The sequence below is a fragment of the Triturus cristatus genome, chromosome 6 (assembly GCF_964204655.1).
Source record: "Triturus cristatus chromosome 6, aTriCri1.1, whole genome shotgun sequence".
Classification (NCBI taxonomy): Eukaryota; Metazoa; Chordata; class Amphibia; order Caudata; family Salamandridae; genus Triturus; species Triturus cristatus.
This window is the reverse complement of record NC_140589.1, coordinates 860,162,032-860,176,317: the sequence shown is the minus strand read 5'-3', so window position 1 is coordinate 860,176,317 and position 14,286 is coordinate 860,162,032. Positions and strand designations below refer to the sequence as shown.

Genomic DNA, 14,286 nt, shown 5'->3' with positions numbered 1-14,286 from the left:
CTCAGATGCGTCACGTTGTAAATACCCCGCAGCATGGCGCTGGTTTTGCACCACCACTGCATCACAAAAGTGACGCAACGGTGGCGTAAAAGAGGCGCAAGGGGCTTGTAAATCTGCCCCTCTGCGTTTAAGTGAAATTTGTTTTGGGTTTGCAAGGATTTTGTGAAGTACATCAGAATAGCAGTTAAGATTTTCAAGTGAGGGCCACTGGGGTCCCAAATGATTGAACTGCACTCACACCAGTTGAAGGTCGCATGAGGAAGCTTTTATTGGACCAGTTAAGAAGCGATTTGAACGCCCTATTTGAGGTTTAACGAGAGTGCAACACATGTACATGTAATTTCTCTATGAGTAATATATAGTATGTAACACAAATGCAGTTGCTAAAGCACTGTGAAGATTACTAAAGGTCTTGAGATGGAAATACACAAGTTGCCACAATCTTCTCTAGCAGCCGCACACTCACCTATGATGGAAAGGAAAGTGGCTGTCATCAGGAATGCATAGGCGATGCTCATGTAAGCAGCAACAGTGATTTGCGTGTCAGGTTTGGTCACGAAGCAGAGTAGTAAATATAATGCTGGAGGGATGATGGCTAACACGATGGTTAGATTTCCATTCCAATGAAACACAAAGCTTAAGGCACCTGTAATACACCAATCAAGACACAGAGTGATAAGCCTACTATGCATGTCTCTACTGATAGGCGTAAACAGTTCTTGGGTGATGTGAAATCATTTTCATACCAAATATGTAACCTATGGTGTCTCATATTCCAATTAATAAGAGTACTAGAACCCAGTGGCTTTATTGTCTGGGAAGACTATTGTCCTTTCATCTAGGTTTGTAGCCGTTATACGATATTTTAATTACGCTTGTTTTTTGTTGTTGTTTAATTTGTCTTTTCATTTTTGAGCTCTCTAATCTTATTACTTGGAGTTACAATGTATCGTACTGACAGCCCAATGAGGTCCCCATTAAACTGATTAGGTGCTAATCATATGGCTCATTCTTTCTCCGTGCAGGTGGCCATTATCACCGCAACCAGACACCATCACCAACATATGGGATATATAAGGAAGAAATGTATACACATTCATCTACAACCCCCGTGCATTTCAGTCTCCCAATTGTTTTCCTTCGCCCATACATCCTCCCAATAGCAGTGCAGTAATCTGAAGGGCGCACATTGCAATTTAAGTAATAAGTGCCTTTTTCACATAATACACATACGAGTGCCAGTAGAAATGGCTTCTGAACAGACAGCCTCACAATTATTTTACATATTTTCATAGGTATGCGCTTCCTTTTTTTTTTTGCACTCTGGTCAGGTTAGAACGCCAGCGGGCATTAAATTCGTTTATCAAATTTATCATGGTGAGGGAAAAGCCCCAAGTAGGGACCAAGGGCCATATGTAGAAAGGCAAATTGCGATCGCAAATGCTGAAATTCGCAGAATTTCAGCGTTTGCGATCGCAATTTGGGCAGTATGCTATGTAGGCAACAACAACCCACATGCAAAATAAGGAATCGCAAAATTTGCGATTCCTTATTTTGCAAATGCAGTTAAGGAATCCCAAATAGCGATTCCTTAAATGCAATGTAGAAAGCACCCAAGTTGTGCTATTTTGGCTTAAGGAATCGCAAATTACCACCAACTTCAGGTTGATGGTAATTTGCGATTTCTTTTAATAATGCAGTTTTTTGCATTATTCAAAGTGCCATGTGGCGCACATACATGCCCTTAGGGCATGTATGTGCGCCACATGTGCACCCATGCTCATTTCAGGGGTGCAACAGGGTGTCCTATTGACACCCTTGCAACCTTGAAATAGCATTCTCAATTTGCGATTCTCTAATTGAGAATCGCAAATTGAGAATGTCTTCCTATTCATTCCTATGGGCCTTTTAGCCCATAGGAATGAATGGCAAGGTATTCCTTATTTGCGAATCTCAATTAGAGAATCGCAAATAAGGAATAGGTGGGATTCGCAAAATATTTTGCTAATCCTACCTACATGGCGTTTTGCTATTCTCTAATTGCGATTCCCTAAAAATTGCAATTAGAGAATAGCAAAACACGGCCTACCTACATATGGCCCCAAATTCCTGTAACTTTAGATGACAAAAGGAGGGTTTTCACAACCCAATCTAACTTTAAGCAGCTTACCTGTGGTACACGGTAGAATGGGGAAAGAAGGAGACAGGGAAACAGTAGTGTTTCATTAATCACTTACTAGAAAGGACTATGTAATGTGAAGAGGTAAAATCAGAAATGAACTGGACAGGAAATGCTTCATGGTGGGATCCATATTTCAAGGGGCTGGGGGACCAAGCCCCTTGCCAAACTGAAGATGGCGTATGGCTTAACAAAACAAGAGAAGTTCCTCTACCTCCAAGTGAGGCACTGAGTGCTACACTCATAAATACAGCATGGGCAATGAAGAGAACTTACGAAATTTGAGAAGTGAATGTTAAAATGGTACACAGTAAACCCCTGATTTTCCACCTCTGTAAGCGGCTGCTTATGAACCAACCCAGAGAGAATATACCTGGCCAGATGTAGGAAAAAGGGTTAGGTAGGTCCCTAAGAAAATCAATAGTTGTAGATCCTATGATGTAACAGACATTGTTCCTAATGCCAATAAATGGGAAACACTATGCAGGCAAACAATTTATTGGTACCAGACCAACCACAGATCCATGAAAGGATTGCACATACACCACTGGGTTGCTAGTCCTCCTTAACTTGTAGTAAACTCTCTGGTGTGTGGACTTCAGTGTTAGAGGCCGCTGAAGAAATATTTAAGGTAAATAGACTGTAAGAGCCTGCATTGATACTGCAAGGGCTCTCATACAATGCGGGGGGCTCTGGGGTCCCTTAAGGGGTACCAAGTGGGGATGGCCAGAGGGTCATGATTGACTATATCGAGCTTGGGACTCTCTGGCACTGTAAAAGGTCACATACTCATCGGAGGACAAGGGCTAATTATACAATGCTAACTGTGTGCGTTCCTAAAATACCTAGCGTCTGAATTTCAAAAGCTGACTTGTCCACAATATCTTAAAGCATTGACCTTAGTGCCACACAATTGTCCAAGATGTAGCACTGGGAGTATTACTGCACCATGCTAAGAGTCTGGTTTACACATACTTAGACTGAAGTTGACAGACTGGATCTTTGTGGGGGAGAAGAAGCAAATTGTTATTCACCTTTATTTCTCGCTGGTGAATGGATGCAGGCAATGGTATGCTTAATTTTAACCCCTTGGCTGCGGCGGATATTCCGCCGCAGCGCTGGGGGGGGTTTGGGGGCAGCGCGGTGGCGCTGTGCTCATGACGGAGCCACTCCGTCATGAGCCACGGTTGAGCTGTGCTCATGACGGAGTGGTTCCGTCATGACTCCACCCAGTTGCATTGTCCCCCCGCACAGGCGGGGAAACAGCGCTGCGTGGGCGGAGCGGCCGCCAACGGTCGCGGCATGACGGAACCACTCCGTCATGAGCACACGGCAACCGTGGCTCATGACGGAGTGGTTCCGTCATGAGCGGGGAAGGGGTTAAAAAGACAGAACTATTGGCCTTCTCAATGCTTGTTGTATTTGCTCTTGCAAGTTAAGAGTCTCAGGGGCATATTTACAAGAGAATGGTGGAGCACGGCATTAAGCTAAAATTGGTAACACAGCGCTCCGCTATTCTGAAATGCAGGAATGCGCCGTATTTACAAGAATGCAGCGCACCCCTGCGTTTCCCCTAGCGCTGGCACTAAATTTAGCTGCCAAGCGCCAACGCAGGCACCCTTGCACCTCAGTGTAAAGGTGCCTGCGTTGTGGGGAATGATTGTTCATGTGTAGGAAGGTGACTCTACCTACACATAATCAAATAGTAATGGTGATTTGTAACTTCTATGTGCACACATAGAAGTTGCAACTCATTCTTTTTTAATGCTTGTTTATGTGCAGGAAGGGCCACCTTCCTGCACACGAACAATCACTAGTGGTGATTTGCTGGTTCAATGTGAGCTGCAGAATGCAAACAGAACAGCAAAAACGATGAGAAATGAATCATTTCTCCTCGTTTTGACAGGTTAAGACTAGGTTTTCCTTGCCGCTGCCTCCTATTTATGCCACCCTTGTAAATAGGGGGCAGTGTCGAAAAGCAAAAGTGTTGCGGCGGAACACCCACCGCAGCCCCCATTGCCTGCACCTTTCAAGTTAAGTGCTGCGTGAAAAGGGGCTTAACACTGCCTTGTTAATAAGGCGAAGGGCTTGCCGCCACCACAACGTCACAAAAAGTGACGTTGTGGTGGCGATAATCTTTTGTAAATATGTCCCTTAGTTTCACTACAGGCCTTACTTCTCCCATGAAAGGATAGTGCAAATGAATTCCAGTTGTATAGTTCAGTATATTTGTGACTCTTACACGCAACGTGTTGTAGTATGGCAATCTTTATGAGTTATAATTGAGTCACTTTTGTGATGTGGGGGCCTCATACAATGTACCTCTCTGCCTTATTCAAAAATACCTTTTATTATTATCTAAGTTGTGTACTCGACCAGTTTTACATCATATATGCTGGAAGTACTCTATGTAAGTCCACAACATATGTGAAAAGAAACCAGAAGGCAGTGAACAGTAGCATAGACAAAGAAGTGCATCATTGTTATGTATAGTAACATACTCAGGACCAGGGCCCAGTTTGACTCAAGTATATTTTTTGCGGCAGATTGATGTCTATAATGAAAGGAACAGACATGCTGTTCAAACGCACTTACCTGCAATCATCAAGCACACAGTAGCAGGGCTTAAAATGGAAGAACCCATTGTCATTATCTGATATAGTATGAAGGGAGTAGAAATGGAAGTGTTTTTCTGTGATGCTTCCTTTCCCTTGTGTAGCAGGTCCAGTGTGTTGGCCATGGTAGAAGGCCCCCATCGTCGTCGTTGGTTGTAAAACTCCTTGAACTCCTGTGGTGCATTGGTGAAGGCATCAGATGCCGCATTGTATTCCACCCTCCAGCCTTGCTGCAACAGCAAAGTACAGAGCCAGCGATCCTCACCTGAGGGCACAGTATTTAATGTATTTAATTAGTGGTGGGTCAGTGCTGCACAGGCAGTAGACAGTGATCATCACAGCAACAATATTAACTTGACCATTCCAACTACAAAGTAACATGCCAGAGGCAGGGCAACTGGAATTATGCAGTCGAGTAGGACCAAATTATGAGGCAGGGTTGACTAAATTATGGAGCAAGAAAAGCTAATTGTGGGGCATAAAGCAGCACATTTTATGAAGTATTACTTCACTATTTTCTCATTATCACACATAGTAACACTGTCTAGGAAAGTATTTCACCTTCTTAGTAAGAATTTAGCGACATATTTCCTAGTGTGTTGCGTCTCCCTCGCATGACGTAAGGGGGACGCAAGGACAATGCAACACTTTTTCAAGCCATGCAAGACCAACTTGAGTGGCCCTGTATGGCTTGATAAATCTGGAGTAATGCTACGCAAATCTCTGCGTTGTGTCACTCTGCCCCAGGTGGGCATTCCGTGGGTGTTCCCATGCATCCACCCATTGGATTTTGCCACATTCCCAGATTTACCAACACTGATAAACCCTGGAATGCCTCAAAATGCTACATCACCCCTGGGGAGGCGCAGCAAGGAGAAATATCTTTATTCCTCCTAGTTGTTTCCTCTTTCTAAGTCTGCTGCATTCTGTAATTCGGTGGCAAAGCTTCAACACATAGCACTGTATTTGAAAGGGACGCCATGAACACGCCATTTTCAAATACTGAATCATAAACCCAAATTGCGATATAGTAACAAGGCACTGAATGGCAATTTGGCTATTGTACATTTAAAATTGCTTTTTTGCAGTCTCAGGTTGTGTTATACAAATAAGTATTTTTATATAGACTTTACACCAGACCCAAACGACAAAAATCCACAATACAGAACTTAAAATATGCTGAAAAATAGGTTTTTCACTTAAATGCAGTCTCTAGCAACAAATAATTCCACCTTGAGTTATTATGACGATTAAAAACAAAGACAGCTCACGGCGTCGGGGAGGAGCTGCTTCGTTGGCGCTGTGCGGTTTCGGTTCCATACGACCCCAGGGGAGGTGTAGACTCGGTTCCTTACTGCAGCGCAGGGGAGGTGAGACGACGGTTCCTTACTGCGTCGAGGTGGTGACGTCACGATGGCGCCGAGACCACGGTTACTTACGAGGTCGAGTTGCCGATGGATTCTTGGTCACCCACGTCGAGGATCGGCTCCGTGACGGTGATGTCGCTTGGGAGTCAATGCGGCACTGCAGCAGGCGTCTGGCCCATGGCACAAGTCGGAGCAGCGCTCACGGCTTCGGGCAGATTACAGCTTCTCTCGCTGGCGTCGATGTGACACGGCAGCCGGCGTCGGGTCTACTTTGTAATTCGGAGCAGCGCTCACGGCTTCGGTGCAGATAACGGATCGCTTGGAAGAGCAGGTCGGTAGCGAGTCCCCTCAACAACTTTGACAGACTATATGTCTTTCAACTGGAACACCACAGACAATAGAGCAAAAGAGTGGGAGGCAATGAAAGTGGTGGTGCGTGGAGCAGGAATGGGACTAACTTATGGTGTACGGAGGCAATTGCAATGTGAGCTTCTGGACAGGTAGGACTCAATAGCAGAACTCTAGTTGGGTATGCAGGGTCAGGGAGACACTCAGGAGAGGGAGCGTTCATTGCATGAGCAGGTTGCTGACACATGGGATAGGCTGGACAAATACACCCTTACCAGATATTGACAAAGACTGCATGCAGAGGGAGATAAGTACGGCCGCTATAAGCATGGATACAGCGTAGGGAGCAGGCATCCTCACTGATAACATGTATTGTTATATTCCATATAGGTACCTCATATAGGCGCAGGTAACATCACGATCTTTCACCTATATTCTTCTCTACATTACATACATAACAGTTCTTGGGCACTGACCTTTTACCTAGGTACGACACTGCATTCAGAATGTGGGTTTTTCCCTGGTTCAATACTCATACATTATGCATGAGGCTTCTTACATGCACAGAAGAATAAAAATCTCCTGTATAATATCTATGTTAAAGTTCAAGCCCGACGTCATACTTTAGGCCAACACAGTAACACAGGAAGCTAGGACCCCTGGGGAGACCTGTGGGTATATATACATCATGTCTTGCTTAGAGAGACAGAGGAGACTATGACTTCCCGGCTGACACACTGACCAGAGACGCTGAGGTTCCTGCATGCAGACACTCCAGCTAGCAATGGTCTAACATCCCTCGCAGGGTGTCCAACCCGAGACCAGAACGGGGTCCCACATTCTCTAACTCTCAGGTAATGGGGTGGACTAGACCTTAGAGGGATTCTTGGCATAACACCTACACAGATTCTAGGTACATTTAGGTACATCTTCTTAGAGAGACATCGTAGGAGTACGCACTTTTAGGTTGCACTTTTATCATGTGTTTTATATACTTGTGTGTATTAATGATTATTGCAAGATGGTAGAACTATACCATCCCTTTACTTTTGTAGTGTTGCTAATCATATATCTCTTCTACTGTCTAATGATTGTTGCAGCTCATACATTCTGCACTATAATGACAACTGTTCAATAAATACTTATTAAAACGCCCAGACTGTTTATTCTGTGTATCTCTGATACAAACTCAGTGAGCACGGTGACTGAGAAAAAGTAGTACATTGTTTTCACGATCCTGGGGAATTAGGGTTGACATGTTCTGAGGTTGCCAGAAACTATTCTCTCCCCTATAAGAGGAGATTCTAGTGGCACTGTGAGCTAGCTTACGCAAACAGGCTAACGTATCCGGTGGGGGTGCTCTGAACCAGTCTGCCACCAAACCCACAGTTTATGTTATCCGGAACACGCCGTTCCTGTATAGATAGTATAGGAACTACACAACATGACGCCCAACATTGGTAGGGTACTTTTTTAACAGTAGAATCTGAGTAGTTCAGTCGTGCTATTCTCAGAGACCCCTACTCACAAAACACCAGACTTCTGGAGTGGGTGGGCACAAAGTCCGCCACAGCTGAGTAGGCTAAAAAAGACTATTTATTAGCTGTTGTTTATTCAAGCTTGAAGGACACAGTGTTCCTAAAATTGTGTATAAAACCATATCTTAGTACCCTTGGAAAATACTTCTTCCTCTAAATAATGACTGAAGGCGTGGAGAACGCACGGGGAGTGGTGGACAATTTGCACTTTTCAGGAGGAGAAAATGCAGACGCTATTCCGATTGCAGAAAAATTCAGACATACAGTCACCATGAAACTGTTAGAAAATGGTTTATCAGCTAGGGATGGTTTAGTAGTTTTTGTGATTGAGGCACAAAAATCAAACAAAATAGAGGTATTTTATTTGTGGGTTAGATTCCGAGCAAAAAAATGCAAGAACAAAGACATTTCACTCTTACACAGAAGGAGATGCACCGTTGGAATATGGTCCGTTTGAGGACATAGAGATTCCACTCATGTACCAGGAACACTTATACTGGTTTAAAGGCGCCCTACCCCATATAAGAAGACGAGTAAGATTAGGCCCACTTGGAGGAGAAGGGGCAACATGGCCTGATATTCGCGGTCTACACACCACATCCTGACATTAACACATTGCCACAGGCAGAGTTACTCACACAACACAAAGATGTAATAAAAATATACAGAAACTTGATGCACTTCGTCATGAGGACATTTACAGTCCAACCAGCAATAGTTGCAACAAATGGAACTCAAGCTCAGGGTACAGCAACTAAAATCTCACCACAAACATTACATGTGGTAATGGGCAAAATGCCCACGAAACGTGAACAATTACCATTCTCGGTAGCTCAGAAAATAACTCAGCTCAAAGCAGTATTCCTGAATACTACTCCTTATGAAAAACACAGAATGCTTATAATCTGCTTGCCCACGGGGATAACACCACAAGTAGAAGATTGTACCACTTGGGATACAGTCTTTGCTGCCATATATACACCAGGACTCATGGTATTCCTTAATTAACAGTAGTACCTGATGTATTAAGACAAATACAAAACAAGTACGGAGCAATACCTGCCCTAAACTTAGGGATGAAGTTACTAGGTTACTATGACCAGGTATCAGCCATAATACTAGCTAATATTAAAGGGGAAGCAGCTTCAGTGGCAATCTGGCAACGCCTAAGGGAGTTCAGTCCTATAGATCAACAACACGAACTACCCAAAATAATTGAAATGGCATATGCAGAATTCAGCAGAGACAGTTTGGGTGGGAAATCTTTAAAACCACAACTGATGGGCAGTCCTGAAAAAGACACTACTAAGCAGACACCTACTTCTTCTAAAAAGAAGTGGGACAACATTTCAAAGGAAACAGATCTCAATCCCGAGGTAGATCTCCTCCACAGGAGCCCTCCGAAAAGAGGTACAACCTTAGGAATAGGGATTATATTAGGAAACCTGACAGGTATCAGGAGACTGATACACTTTCCTCTTGTTCCTTTCAGCGTTCATTGAAAAACTCTGAGAGGGAAGGACGGTCAGACAGACAAGAAGAGCGTACAAAGTCCACAGACAAGCAGCATGCTCAAGATTACACTTCTAAAAAAGAAGAAAAACCAAAGCAAAAACCACAGTTCAAGAAAAAGAAAGTTGCAGGTCTAAAGATCAGACATGCCCAGAATTCTGAGGACTTGACTACTGAACGGGGAATGGGCTCTGACGATGCTAGACAGTGCGGCAGAAGTAACAATAGCTCTTGATGGAATTTCTGGTGACAGCAGACTTGAATGATTATATCACGGTGGAATCACCTGATACTAGGTTAAGTGTCCCACATAAAGTATATGACATAACGCTCCAAATGGAAGGGGACAGAAGTGGAAAGTGAGAGGTCTCTTTTGGGAGAACCTCACATTTTGTTAGCTGAACAAGATTGGCCGCCAGCATTCGTCATGGATTGCCCTAAAGGAGAAAGGGTAATTCTACGAGCCTTCTCAAATCATATTCCCAGGCACTTCCAACATACATATGCACAGGAGTGGGCGGTAGCCCAGGCTCCGGTATTATACAAGAACCATGTTGGATGGGATGAGGATTCAACCCACCACATATTTCCATTAAGAAATACTCCAACTGCACAGAGGCAGTACCCAATAAAGCAAGAAGCTAACAACCAGGTCAGGGAGATCTTAGATCAACTTGAATACCAAGGGGTGATTGAAACTTGCACCTCTCAAATGAACAATCCTTTGTTTCCAGTCATGAAACCATACAATACATATTGTCTAGTTTTAGATCACAGATATTTAAACACTTGCACTAAGACATTTGCAGTTCAAAATGCACACAGTGCCGCATTAATGAATAACATTGTGCTGAAAAAATACAAGACAACACTCGATATCTCAAATGGATTCTTTTGCCAAAATATAGGGCCTGAAAGCAGGTATTTGACAGCCTTCTCAGTGCTAGGGTCTCAGCAGCAATTTTGATGACTCCCCCAAGGGTAAAGGAACAGCCCAGGGTTGTTTTTGGCCAGGGTAACTGAGTTACTCCAGAAATTAGATGAAGCGGAATTGTCCTATGTGGTTGATATTTATCTGATGGACGATGACCTAGAGGAACACTTGAACAGATTGAATACCATAATTTTGGGATTTGCATCTGAAGGCTACAAATGCAACTTTAAAAAATCAAAATTTGCCCACCTAGGTGTCCTGTTTTTAGGATATGCGCTTTCAAGTAAAGGGAAAAGCCTGGCAGCCAATTTTTTAGAAAAATGCGTGCTGCTCCAAGCTCCAAAATCATTAAAAAATCTACAATCAGGACTGGGATTCCTACATTTTGGTAGAACATACATTTTAGATTACGCAAAAAGAGTCAAACCTTTCTACGACTTAATAAAACCTGATTTCTCAGCAAGAAATTGGACACAGGAACACACAGATACACTATGTTCCTTACAAGCTGACATGATAGCTTCCAAACACTTACAGACACGCGTAAACATACGCAACCTAGTGATCCTTATAATTGTGGGTCAATCTGGCTACACCTATCTAACATATAATGAAGGTGAAACAGGACCAATTGCATACAAATGCCATTTGTACACAAATGCTGAGATGCGCTTTGCCTCCACAGAAAATATTCTAATAGCAGTACAGACTGCTGTAGTGAGAGAAAGAGAACAGGCTCAGGGGAAACGAATAATAGTAGTGACTCCGGTTCCGGCCTTAAAGGCTGCTACAAAGGCAAGCGTCCTCAACGCTAAAGCCTTACATCCAAGATGGATACAATGGGCTAATTCTCTCATTGCAACAGATGGAGAATACAGGTACGACCCACATTGAAATACAAAAGCATTCCTGTGATACGAAGAAAAATATCCTCTACCAAACGAAATAATGCCTCTAGATCAGTATGAATATATAATTTACACTGACGGATCTGCCCAACCGACCATCGGGAGTAAGCAACAATATAGTGCAGCATGTGCTATTGTTAAAGTTCCATCCAAGTTGCACAAAAACGCAATGTCTTGGAGACTGCACGGCACAGTTGGCAGAGTTAAAAGCGCTGATACTGGCACTAGTAAATACGGATCGAGAATTCCCCACACTAATCGTGTGCGATTCCTTTCATTGTGCACAGTCTTACAATGAATACTTGCAATACTGGGTTCAGAACGGGTTAAAAGACGCAAAAGTTGGCACAATTAACCATAAAATGCTAAGGGTTTAGGGAGTGAAGTTTAAATCGGAACTACCAAGGGCTCACGTGATTCACACACTGAGTCATAAGCGTGATGGTGTTTTCGTTGAAGGGAATTCATTGGCTGACGAAGCCACAAAGGGGGCTGTAAGCGCAACTTCCGTAGCTGCAATCACTCGTTCTAAAATGAGAATAGACGGTGAGATTATGTTGGCTGTCATTGCTTCACGCAAAAACAGCAAAGCACTACCGAAAATGTTTCCACTCAAGTACTTCTACAAGTTAGATGCCAATAACATTCCATTTGCTCAGATTTCTGGAGTGGGGGATAGAGTAATTCCAAACATGGATTGTAGGTTAGGTTTAATCCTAACGGCACAAAAAGGGATAGGTTCTGCACATGCAGGAGTAACAGCAAATGTTTCTTTATTGAAACAACGCTATTGGTGGCCTGGGTTAACAAAGCAGACTAAAGACTATGGGCCATATGTAGATAAATTATATTTACCGATTCATAAATACCGAATTTTACCGATTCGGTATTTATGAATCGGTAAATAGTATGTAGGTAAACAATCGGTAATTATTACCGATCCGGTAAATATCGGTATTTATGAATAGGTATTTACCGAATCGGTAATAATGCATCCCTTCCCATTCATTCCTATGGGCCTGGAGGCCCATAGGAATGAATGGGAAGCCATTTACTATTACCGATTCGGTAAATACCGAATCGGTAATAGGGGAAGCATAATCATGGGTGGCAGGGTGTCACATTGACACCCTGTTGCACCCCTGATTCGTGCATGTGTGAACATGTGGCGCACATACATGCCCTAAGGGCATGTATGTCTGCCACATGGCACTTTCAAAGCAGCCAAATTTAGCTTTTTGAAAGGTATTCGTTATTTAACATCAACCTGTAGTTGGTGTTAAATACCGAATCCTTACTACTGAAATTCACTCACTTGAGTGCTCCCTACATATCATTTAAGGATTCGGTAATTTACCGATCCCTTACCGATTCGGTAAATTACCGAATCCTTAAATCATGCCTCCTACATCTCAAATGCCTAAATACCGGTCGGTAACGGGATATTTACCGAATTTCGGCCGTTACCGACCGGTATTTAGCTACCTATATGAGGCCCTATCTCTTGAAATGTGACATCTGCCAGCAGATGAAGGGTTCCACCGTAACACGTCCAGCGCAGACACCATTGTTAATATCTGACAAACCACTATTGTGTGTTTATTTGGACTACTGCAGCCCCTTAAAAAGAGATGGGCTTACAGGTATATTATGGTAGCAGTGGATTCCTGCTTGAGATTCCTATCGGTGTGGCCCCAGAGCTCGGCTGACGCTTGAACTGGCCTCAAAGATTTGTGAGTCTATATAAACACATATGCAATAGGCACATTACATTCTGACCATGGCCCCGCGTTTAGCTCTAGGGCTTACAAGGAAGCCATGGGAGGTTTACGTGTAGCATTGCGGTACTCATCTCCGTACCATCCCAAGGGAAATTTGGTTGTGGAGAGAAAAAAACGAGACTTAAAGCAATATTTGACAGCTAGAGTATTAGGCACGGGTGAGAGTTGGGTGAAACATCTATATGGAGTCCAGAGGGCAATTAACAATATGCCAAAAAGTCTCTATGGGGTGTCACTCCATATGAGGTCCTATTTCGGACAAGAATGTGGGGACCCGATCTTGATTGTGAAGGTGCAGTGGCGGATAAAAAGTCTTTTGACATCCATGATCGTTTGGCTGTTTTACAGGATCTAAATGAATCCAGGACAAAACAAAGTAACGTTCACCTGAAGCATATCGCCACTTGGGAAGTCAAATCAGTCAAGGCAAGACCTGTCTGGATCCCAAAAGTCAGGGATCTGGTCAGAGAGAAAATAGCAGACAAAAAAGAATTTGGGCAATCCTACAGAAAACCTGTACCGGTCCTAGCTATTGAAGGAACAAGAATTGTACTTCTACCGCCTCTTGCCGGAAAAAAGGAGAAAAGAGCTGTCTCAATTGACCTAATCAAACTACACTATGTGGCCGATACTAAGCAGTAGGTCACGTGGACTCCAATGTAGCAGACGCCCTCCTCTCGCTACAATTCAAGAAGTTCAAACAGAAAGACTCATCACGTTCGAAGAGCCCCCTGTACGAATTGAAGGACTATGCAACAATGCTATGGAACTCGTTCCTCTTGAACCTGAAGTTCAACTTCAAAATCAAACTCAATAGAATAACACACAAATTGCCATAAGACCAAATACTGATGTTTACGTCAACATGCCTCAACAAGAGCAAAGAACGATTTCAACAAATCCCGATGCAATTCCAACAATTGATCGAACTGCTTCTGGCTACTTCTTAACCTTTGATACGTTTTCCTTGGATCCAAGTGAACCAGAAACGACACCAGCCCGAAAATCATGCAAGCAGCAAGTTAAAGACTTTCTGAACTTTCTCAAAAGAACTTACCTGGTATCACCATGGGTATAACTATGTTTAATCACTGTGGTGCTTTT

General features: G+C 43.3%; 1 protein-coding gene across 1 annotated transcript in view; it reads right to left on the bottom strand.

The window, feature by feature from the left end:
• The window catches only part of LOC146817969 (chitin synthase chs-2-like), a 281,940-nt gene that overhangs the window by 85,061 nt on the left and 182,593 nt on the right, over positions 1 to 14,286 (bottom strand). Inside the window, exons 11-12 of the mRNA XM_085609724.1 lie at positions 4,775 to 5,059; positions 467 to 646 (exon numbers count right to left, since the gene is read on the bottom strand). Of these exons, the coding sequence (XP_085465850.1) occupies positions 467 to 646; positions 4,775 to 5,059 (465 nt within the window). The remainder of the gene's footprint in view (positions 1 to 466; positions 647 to 4,774; positions 5,060 to 14,286) is intronic.